The sequence below is a fragment of the Carassius auratus genome, unplaced genomic scaffold (assembly GCF_003368295.1).
Source record: "Carassius auratus strain Wakin unplaced genomic scaffold, ASM336829v1 scaf_tig00018191, whole genome shotgun sequence".
Lineage (NCBI taxonomy): Eukaryota > Metazoa > Chordata > Actinopteri > Cypriniformes > Cyprinidae > Carassius > Carassius auratus.
Window position 1 is genome coordinate 37,539 of NW_020524860.1, and position 10,809 is coordinate 48,347.

The window sequence follows — 10,809 nt, forward strand, 5'->3', positions numbered from 1 at the left end:
CATCTTCAATCATAATAACTATTAATTAATCATCATATACCATTTCTGATTGCCTGCATCTGCTTCCTCCTCTTTTACGAGTCGTCACAAATACTCCTATAATCATGATCGTTTTGGTTAACAATATTGGATCAATGCTGTTTTTATGAATATTTCTATTATATCAGTGTATTTCTGATTTTATTTCAGTCTGTAGAAACATCGCTGTTGTTTTTCACATTAAGATTTTAGTTCAGATCTAAAAATTCAAAACAAAATTATTTTAAAAAGTTTTATATGAAATTTTTTATTACTGTTTTTTTTCTATTTTTTATTTGTTTTTACAGAATAACCTAATTAATGTGCCATTAAAAAAAAAGTAAAATTACCGACATATTTATTTGTTCATGATGCATATATGTACATTTTTATTATAATGTATCATTTATTTAAGGATACTCTTCTCACAGATCCATTTAACACTACTATCACATTTAGTATCAAACCATCCTGATGAATGAGTGTTAGCACAGTCTTCCTCTGTTCCCTGATTGTTTGGTTCTCCAGACACCCAGAACCTGCATCAACAGATCAGTGTTCGATCAGAGCTGCTTTCTGTGTGATATGATACTGACTGAGACAATCATTTATTAGATAATAATCAGTTCAGTTCAGTCATTTCTCACCCAGAGGTCAGTGTGCTGCCATCAACCCATTTCCATCTGCCCTCCACTTCAATATCAGTCAAACCAATCCAGAAATGATCAGAACCACAAATATTCTTCACAAAATCCTGAGAAGAGAAACAATAACATGATTTATAACACGAGCACAGACTGATTTCAGCACATTCTCTAGAATTTAAAAACTAAACACCGCAATCTCACACACAATCGCCGATACCAATACAATACTTTTTACTAAAAACAAAACAAAAAAAAACTTTTGTGTAGGGGAGTGCAGTAGGTCTATGTCATTATTTCTGAGGTGGATGAATGATCAATTATTTAGCCAATATTTTGTATTCATGTATTGAAGTCCACAAAATTCTTAGTTATTAGGCACTGTAGAATTAGTTCTTTACAAACCTTTAAAAAAAAAGAAAAGAAAATGAATCCTCCCCTTACTCCAAGCAATTGAAATAAAGTGCACACAATTATTACTGAAGAATACATTCCCTGAGCCCCCCTTCTGGACTTCAATGTGCTATCAGCTTCGCTCACTCTGTTCGCTGTTCCTCGGCGCGTTGTGTCAGTGAGTCATGTGACAACACAACAACGAATCACAGCAGAGCAGCGCGAGGGGGAGGAGTAGCAAAGTGGGCCAGGATGTGTAAGCAGCGTTTGCTCAGGATTGTAGTCAGAGGTAGAAGACACGAGCAAAGTATAATGAACGTAGATGAGAGATATTTAAATTAAAATATCGATTCCACAGGAGCATACTATCAATTTTTAGATCGATCTGCCCACCCCTAGCATACTCTCTCTCTCACTCTCTCTCTCTTACTCACACACACACACACACTGACTTGTTCCTCTCTGTTGTTGATGATGATCAGATCTGTTCCTCTCTCTCTACAGTATCTTCTGCTCTCAATCCAGCTCTTCTTCTCAGAGGAAAAGAAGTAAAGACTGGATTGATGACACTTCCATCCATCTATAAACACAGATAAGACATCCCTAGTGAAATATAAATACACTAAAATGTATTTGAAATACATTTGTCATGATAAGTGTACTACAAATACATTTACATATTTATGTACTTAATAAAAATACACTGCAATTGTACTTTTGGTATATTAAACTGGTAAACTTGAAGTCTGCTAAACTAGAACAACTAACTCTGTACTTTATTCATTTGAATTGTGCAGAAGTAGTGTTGAAGTGCAACTAAAGATACACTGAAGTTTATTTGATTGTGTTAAAGTGGGACTATAGCAATTATACTTCAGGTACACTTGAAATATCTTGCATTTAAAAACTGATATTATTCAGAGATAATACAATCTTCATCAACAGTGACATTTAAACACACTGTAGGCTTAATATTGAGAGATGTGCATACAAATAAATAAAGCTGAAATATAAATGTTATAATAAATATATTTTTTTTTACTAGGGCTTGAACTAAATTTGAATCTAAACCAAATTAAAAAGGTTATTTATATTACTTGTACTAGTAGTGTATATTTTATTATAGTTGTGAGTGCTTTTAATCTACTGCAAGAGCTCTTTACAGTTTATCTCTTAATTTCACTGTATCTGTACGCTCTGTTTATGTTGTATACTGTAACAGACAATGACTTTCAGAAGGAAACCTGTTTCTCAAAGGAAGGTTTCTGTAACAGTGTGTTAAACTGATCTCACTAGTGCTCTCTAGACACTGAAGCAGTCTGTGTGTTTGACAGGTTTGTGTCTCATCTGAGGCCAACGACTGATTATCACAAAAGATAATGTTTTTGACTTACAGTTTTGTTCAATTGCTCACACACTAACATTAGAACTTTCCCACAATTAGCAAAACCTTACCCTCAAGGAGCAAAACACTGGCCTAGATTTGCACAACTGTAAGTACATTGTCAGCTTCACACTTTTTACAAAACATTACACACAGTGATTTGCAAAACACTAAACACACTTGTATGCATTTGACACAGAAATGTATCATAATGTAATTTCCTTGCAATTTCAAAGCAAAGGCTTTCAAATGAACACACCCATGAACCAATTGGTTAAACACAGGCACCAGGTGTGCACACATCAGGTTAAAGCACTATAAAAAGGCAACAGGTAAGTTCACCTGTCTTCAACAAAAATGGATGGTGTCAGAGGAAGAGGGAGAGTGCGGATGAGAGGGGGAATCCAGAGAGTACCAGGAAGAGGAAGAAGAAGAGGGAGAGTGTGGATGAGAGGGGGAATCCAGAGAGTACCAGGAAGAGGAAGAGGGAGAGGAAGAGTGCGGATGAGAGGGGGAATCCAGAGAGTACCAGGAAGAGGGAGAGGAAGAGGGAGAGTGTGGATGAGAGGGGGAATCCAGAGAGTACCAGGAAGAGGGAGAGGAAGAGGGAGAGTGTGGATGAGAGGGGGAATCCAGAGAGTACCAGGAAGAGGGAGAGGAAGAGGGAGAGTGTGGATGAGAGGGGGAATCCAGAGAGTACCAGGAAGAGGGAGAGGAAGAGGGAGAGTGTGGATGAGAGGGGGAATCCAGAGAGTACCAGGAAGAGGGAGAGGAAGAGGGAGAGTGTGGATGAGAGGGGGAATCCAGAGAGTACCAGGAAGAGGGAGAGGAAGAGGGAGAGTGTGGATGAGAGGGGGAATCCAGAGAGTACCAGGAAGAGGGAGAGGGAGAGTGTGGATGAGAGGGGGAATCCAGAGAGTACCAGGAAGAGGGAGAGGGAGAGTGTGGATGAGAGGGGGAATCCAGAGAGTACCAGGAAGAGGGAGAGGGAGAGGGTGGATGAGAGGGGGAATCCAGAGAGTACCAGGAAGAGGAAGAGGGAGAGGGAGAGTGCGGATGAGAGGGGGAATCCAGAGAGTACCAGGAAGAGGGAGAGGGAGAGGGAGAGTGCGGATGAGAGGGGGAATCCAGAGAGTACCAGGAAGAGGGAGAGGGAGAGTGTGGATGAGAGGGGGAATCCAGAGAGTACCAGGAAGAGGATGAGAGGGGGAATCCAGAGAGTACCAGGAAGAGGGAGAGGGAGAGGGAGAGTGCGGATGAGAGGGGGAATCCAGAGAGTACCAGGAAGAGGGAGAGGGAGAGTGTGGATGAGAGGGGGAATCCAGAGAGTACCAGGAAGAGGAAGAGGGAGAGGGAGAGTGCGGATGAGAGGGGGAATCCAGAGAGTACCAGGAAGAGGGAGAGGGAGAGGGAGAGTGCGGATGAGAGGGGGAATCCAGAGAGTACCAGGAAGAGGGAGAGGGAGAGTGTGGATGAGAGGGGGAATCCAGAGAGTACCAGGAAGAGGAAGAGGGAGAGGGAGAGTGCGGATGAGAGGGGGAATCCAGAGAGTACCAGGAAGAGGGAGAGGGAGAGGGAGAGTGTGGATGAGAGGGGGAATCCAGAGAGTACCAGGAAGAGGAAGAGGGAGAGGGAGAGTGTGGATGAGAGGGGGAATCCAGAGAGTACCAGGAAGAGGGAGAGGGAGAGGGAGAGGGTGGATGAGAGGGGGAATCCAGAGAGTACCAGGAAGAGGAAGAGGGAGAGGGAGAGTGCGGATGAGAGGGGGAATCCAGAGAGTACCAGGAAGAGGAAGAGGAAGAGGGAGAGTGCAGATGAGAGGGGGAATCCAGAGAGTACCAGGAAGAGGAAGAGGGAGAGGAAGACCTGGAGGAGGGGTAGGACATGCACAAAGAAGACAACCAAATCTCTGTAACGAATTTCGTGCTACCATTGTGGACCATGTAATAAACCACGGACTAACACTGAGGGAGGCTGGATTGAGAGTACAGCCTAACCTAAGCAGGTACACGGTGGCATCAATAGTTCGGACATTTCCTCAAGAGCACAGGTGAGAAACTTCTCTTCAGTCAACAGAATTATTCAACATGCTTACTGCATGTACTATATCAACAGTACTGTATATGTACTCTATATTTTGGTACTGTATATATTCCTGTATGTATCATTTTTACAGTAAGCTGTGTGTTTTGTTTGGACAACATAGGATTGAACGTCGTGAACACCAAGGAGGAGGGGCCCAATATTCACACAGGAGCAAGAGAGAGAGATCATAAAGCTTGTTTTGGCCAATAATGCAATCAGACTTCCAGAAATTCAAGCCCATATTGTCAATGATCACCTAATTTTCAATAATGTCCAACAGGTCTCTCTGTCAACAATAGCCGTATCCTTAAAAAACATCAAGTTCTGATGAAACAACTGTATAAAGTGCCATTTGAAAGAAATTCAGACGGTGAAAGTCCTGCGGCGTGAATCTGTGGTGGTACGTTTTGTTCACTGACTGTAGTATTGTGTACTGCACACATAACCTTTTACTGTACATGTCATTTTACTGTATAGCAGACCTACAGTATACTGATCTACACAATGTGATCTTTTGCTGTATTTCAGAGAGTTTTGCAAATGGATGCGGAGGAAGTCCCGCATGAGTTTATTTACATTGAGGCTGGATTTAACCTGACAACAGGACGAAGAAGGGGAAGAAACATCGGTCACGGGGCTATTGTCAATGTACCAGGGCAACGTGGGGGTAACATTACCCTTTGTGCTGCCATTACACAGAATGGGGTCCTCCACCGCCGTGCCAACTTGGGTCCTTACAACACTGAACTCATTCTTACATTTTTAGACCGATTACACCATATCATCACAGCAGCAAACCAAAGGGACCAGATGCAAATCATTGCTATCACATGCTTCCTCCAAGCTATGTGATCAAATTGAACCAGCATCCATACAAGGGTGGATTCGTCACTCGAAAAGATTCTTCCCACAGATTCTTTTATAAGACATTGTATAGTTTTGACAAAAGTGTTTCATTTTGCAAATGATCTGAGGTGTTGTGCTACTTTGGTGTAGTGTTGTGCTAATTGTGTGAAGGGGTTTGAAAAACCGAGCCCTGTTTTCAAAATGGTGCTTCAACAATTGAAGAAAACTGTAAATATCTGATTTTAACTTGGTAGTTTGAACAAGTTGGTGTGTCGTTTTGAGATTGTGTTTATAGTTGTGAGAAAATGGTGAATTTTGTTTCATTAATTGTGTTAGCATCATAAACCGTAAAGACAGATGCTTTGGGTCAATTAAATGAATATTTACTTATAAAGCCAATTTAAGATATGTCTTAAATTATTATTTATACTCTGCTGACATCTCTAGATTATCAATAATCATTATAAACATAAAGAGCTAAAGAAAGGTAAATTACAAGCATTAGCTACACAACAGATCCAGGACAGTCTGCTTTAGATCAAGTTAAGACTGAAGAAACTAACCTGCCAACTTAAGATCATTTCTTTCTGATTTTAACTGGTCTCTCTCTTCGGTGAGGTTGGTGATCTTAGTCTTCAACTGTTGTCTCTCTTGAGTGAGGCTCATATTGTTGGTTAGTAGCTGGTCTCTCTCTTCTGTGAGGTTGGTGATCTTAGTCTTCAGCTGTTGTCTCTCTTCTGTGAGGTTGGTGATCTTAGTCTGCAGCTGTTGTCTCTCTTGAGTGAGGCTCATATTGTTGGTTAGTAGCTGGTCTCTCTCTTCTGTGAGGTTGGTGATCTTAGTCTTCAGCTGTTGTCTCTCTTGAATGAAGATGAAACACAACACTATGACTGCAGTCATCAGAAGAACACACATCAGCCCCAAACACACACCAGCTGCTCTGGAGATCGTCACACCATCACTTCCTGAAGAGCATAGATATGATGTTAGTCTCTTCACTTCCTCATATCATACGACTCACATCTTCTGAAACATGTGAACTGTAGACTAACTTTAACGCTTGTCAGACGTTTATTAGTGTGGTTTTTGTTCTTGTGTTTTGTGAGTAAATGCAGAGGAACAGTTCACTCAAAAATGGTTTCCTGATTATTTACTCAACTGAGTTTTACTGTATATGATTTTCTTTTTTCAGCCGATGATACATTTTTGGTTTTGGAGGAAAACGTGAACAGGTCTCAAAATAAACCTTTTCCAAAGGTCAAAAATCCATATTTAGGAAGCTTTAAACTAATCCACATGACCCTGGTTGACAAATAAGTGTCTTCTCTAGCAAAACGATCAGTCACTTTCAGGAAAAAAATAAAGCATTAACCACCATCAACAAATGGAGCATGTCAGATCATACTGGAGGACCTGGAAGAGAGAGAATAATCAGAAAATGTCCTTTAATCTCAGTTACCTGTGTGTCGAGGTGTTCGGGGTTCTTCTGTGTTGAAGTCTTCTGTCTCTTTCTTATGTTTCATGTCTCTTACAGCCTCTGCACTGACGTAGATATCAACAATCCTTTCTATTCGGTCTTCTGAGTCCATTATTGAACCTTTATCCATGATATCATTCACACGTCCAGACATTTATGGTGCAGTTCAAATGTTTACAGTCATATATATATGACTGGGTTCTCGTGGCGTTGAATCTGTGATATCTGTTCTGACTTCACCTCGTACGACATTCACATATTCTTATACATCATCCATGTTGTTTCTTTTCTCTGAGTTTTACCCTTTTCTATATTTTCATTTCCACATTCAGTAATCTAACACTAGTTTCTCTCTCTGTAGTGGACTGTGTTGTGTTCCTCATCTGTTTGTGTGGCCAGTATTTATGCAGAAAGGAAGTGTTTTTTTTTTTTGTAAATCAGGGTTCTCAAGTTTTTTCAAAAGCCTGGAGTGAGATCACATGTGGTTAGGGGAGGAGCTTAATGGAGCCCCCCCCCCCCCCAATTTGACTCAATGTTCATAATTTACCAGCACAAATTGAATTTACAACTATAGTTAATTATATTAATTGCCAAATAATAAATGACAGAGCAATTCTTCACATCAAATATACTCTTTAACGTTATATTTCAAAATTACACATATACAAAAATTTTAAGAATATACCATATTAAGGTGTGTGTGTGTACACAAGAGTACACACTTCAGTTTATGAAATGTGTTTTGTGTTGTAAGTGTGTTGTAAGTGTTTGTTGCACATTTTGATGACATCTTTGAAAAATACAAATGCAATGGTATGATTAATCAATGTATATTTTGACAGGATATAAAATATTACCTAGAGCATGTAGAATTAATGTAACTATAAATACTACTAATACAGTATAATATATCATTTAAAATAAAATGAAGAGATACATCTTCATTCCTTCTCATACCCACTAACATTTCCCTTAGTTTCAGATAACTTTAGCTAGTTAAACTGAGCCAAAGATTCTGGTCTGGCTACAAAGTAGTTTTTGCTGCATCAATAATAATGTGTACGATGGGCTATATGTTAAATGTTCTAGACAAGCTTTCTTCTGACTTACCCTCTCCATCACGACGTGTGTTTGCGTGATGTTGTTGGTTACCTAGTAACGAACGTACAGTGACCGAGAATGTTCCGTCAACTTCTGTGTGATCGCGCATCTATGTTGCCTAGCAACGAACACAATCTGAGATACGTGCTGGGGGCAGGAAACTTCACTTTGTGTTCAGCGCATTATATACACCGTTATATATAAATCTTGCAGGACAACTTGGTCGGCATTGCCTTTCCAGCGTGAGAAATACACAGTGTGGTGTGTGAGCGTGTGAACTGTGTGAGTCTTACAGCCAAAGTGTGATACTTGAGAACCTTGTGAAATACTTCAAGTATTCGTGTAAAAGGGAACTTCAACTCACTGCAGAAGGACACTGAAATAAGTGTTTCAACTATGTGGATTGTGTTGATGTAAATTAGGTTAAAGGTGATGTTGTAAAGTTTCTGAAATGTTCAGGTTGTTGCTGGTACATCAAAAGTCCAGACAGCTGATCAGGTTTTTCAGTCTGGTTCTCAGGAGAGCATCTGGAGGTATTGTTCTGAGATGTTCAGCGTGTTTTGTGGTCGTTCTCTTGGAGTTTTTATTAAAGGTGTCAGAAAACATGAAACCTCTTGAATCGCTACAAGAGTCACCGCAGACAGACCGAATCTCTCTGTTTGCTGGCAGTGTGAGGGATATTTCATGTGTTTGTGTTCTTGTGTGCAGCATCACTGACTGCTTTAACTGATCATCTTCATCCATGAAACATTTTACTTTACAAATCAAAACTTTGATTTATTCTTCTGAAATGATCATTTCCAGTATACAAACATGCTTGAAACCAGCAGTTTCAACAGATAAATGTTTATGATTCAAATTTGAAAAAAAAAAACTACACATGAGTAAATAATCAATACATGTGTATTTGTGTCACAGTTATGCAGAGGGCTTCAACCAGCTTCATTTATAACTGGTTAACCTTTATATTGTGAGTTAGAAAAGCATTAACAGACATTCACATCCAGTTGAGTTTATTCATACCGTTTCAATCATAGAGCTGATGAATCAGGTGTGTTAACGAACTAATGGAGACATTAGGAAAAATAATGAGATGACACTGAATGAGATTTGACAGGTGCATAAATGTCAATCTGTTCCTCACAAATTGGCTCAAGTTTCTTTATTTTTCACAGACATATTACATACATGTAATGAAATCATTTAACTTCGTTTCAATTTAATGTAACTTCCTTTTACAGTACGTGTACTTCTCTGGTACATATCTTGTACCTACAGGAAATGAGTGGTAACACAAGGTACTTACCTGAAGTGTATGAACATGGTAACAAATAAGAAACACAGCTGATCTTAACAGTCGTACATGTATGATAATTAGGGCTGTCAAATGATTAAAATTTTTTATCAAATTAATCAGAATTTTCAGTGGATTAATCATGATTAATCACTATTTGCAACTACACCTGAATCCTAACCATTTTTTTTCTGAAATGCATACCAAAAGATAAATAACAGGACACAGATACATAATTTTCATGTATTGTTTCATCATGTGGTTCTTTTTTTCTGAATTTCAAAAGTTTAACATTTACTTAGATCAAATTTACCAGAGCACTATATCAAACCATGCCATTTAACTACAGATAGTGTAAGAGTTTTAGGTGAACCAGTGGTTAAATATAGCCACATATCTATGAAATTATGCATAGAGAAACTCAAAAGAATGAACTCAGAAACACAAACATGCGCCACCATCACATAAGCAGCACTCTGGGCACTCTTGTTTTTGGGAGGTGTTCATTTGCTCTGCCACAATACTTTAGGATCGATATTTTCACGTTCTGAAGGCTTCAAGTGCCAGTAAAACCAAGTAAAAATGCATATGCTTTCCCAAACAGCTGTGAGTTTCACTGCATTGCATGTAGGCGTTCTGCGCATTCGCAGTGTGAAACACAGGACGCTATAACACAGTGATCCTCAAATCTGGCTCGCGAGATCCACTTTCCTGCGAAGTTTAGCTCTAACCCTAATCAAACACGCATGAGTTTGCTAATCAGTGTCTTTAGGATCATTAGTAAATCACAGGCAGGTGTGTTTAATTGGAGTCTGCGCTAAACTCTGCATGAAACTCGCGAGCCAGAGGATCACTGCTATAACAGGAAGAAGAAGCTCCAGCGTATCAACTACCAAAGTGGTCTCTGTTTTTCGAGCTTGGCATGAATGTATTTGAGAGTAACTGGGGTAAAACCTTAAGCTTCTTCTGTGTTTTCGTTGCGGCGCTCGCCGCTGTTTTTTACTATCTTGGAAATTCAGAGATCGACGAGACTTTCCTAACCTGAATAATTTGTCACACTGCGCATGCGTGAAATGCGTAAAAAAATTTGACGTAATTAACGACAAACAACTAATTAACGCCGTTAACGGGCTATTTTTGACAGCCCTAATGATAATACATACAGACAAGCGTGGGTAACAGTCACTTACAGGTAGTGTCCATAAATGGAAACTAATTATTTTCTGTACTGTACTTATGTACAAACATGGTAAATATGTAGTACTTACGGACAAGTGGGTACAAACAGGCACATCCTTACATTATCCGTATATGGTGACTAATAAGTAGGGCTGTAGTACTCGAGTCCGGTCTTGGACTCGAGTCCGGACTCGAGACATTTTTCTGTCGTCTCGGACTCGTTGAATTTGCACTCGGACTTGTCTCGGACTTGGCCATTGGACTCGCCAAGTCTTCTAGTTGGTCTCGACCGAGTCCAGCAAAAAAATAAAATAACAAAATTTCTCCTTCAAAACAAAACCACATTTGCATGATGTCGCGACTGAAAACATGTGGAAAACGCTAGGCG

At 39.7% G+C, this 10,809-nt stretch overlaps 1 protein-coding gene across 2 annotated transcripts; it reads right to left on the reverse strand.

The window, feature by feature from the left end:
- Window positions 1-346: 346 nt before the first annotated feature.
- LOC113075986 (CD209 antigen-like protein C) lies at window positions 347-7,209 on the reverse strand. 2 transcript variants are annotated; one of them, XM_026248628.1, is made up of 5 exons: window positions 6,830-7,209; window positions 5,934-6,230; window positions 1,508-1,635; window positions 666-772; window positions 347-557 (listed from the first exon to the last, which is right to left on the reverse strand). In XM_026248628.1, the coding sequence occupies exons 1-5, from the start codon at window positions 6,999-7,001 to the stop codon at window positions 425-427; spliced, it is 837 nt and encodes a 278-aa protein (XP_026104413.1). In that variant the 5' UTR covers window positions 7,002-7,209; the 3' UTR covers window positions 347-424. The 2 variants fall into 2 exon arrangements, with proteins under 2 accessions (XP_026104413.1, XP_026104412.1); XM_026248627.1 differs by having other exon boundaries at window positions 5,934-6,335.
- Window positions 7,210-10,809: the final 3,600 nt, after the last annotated feature.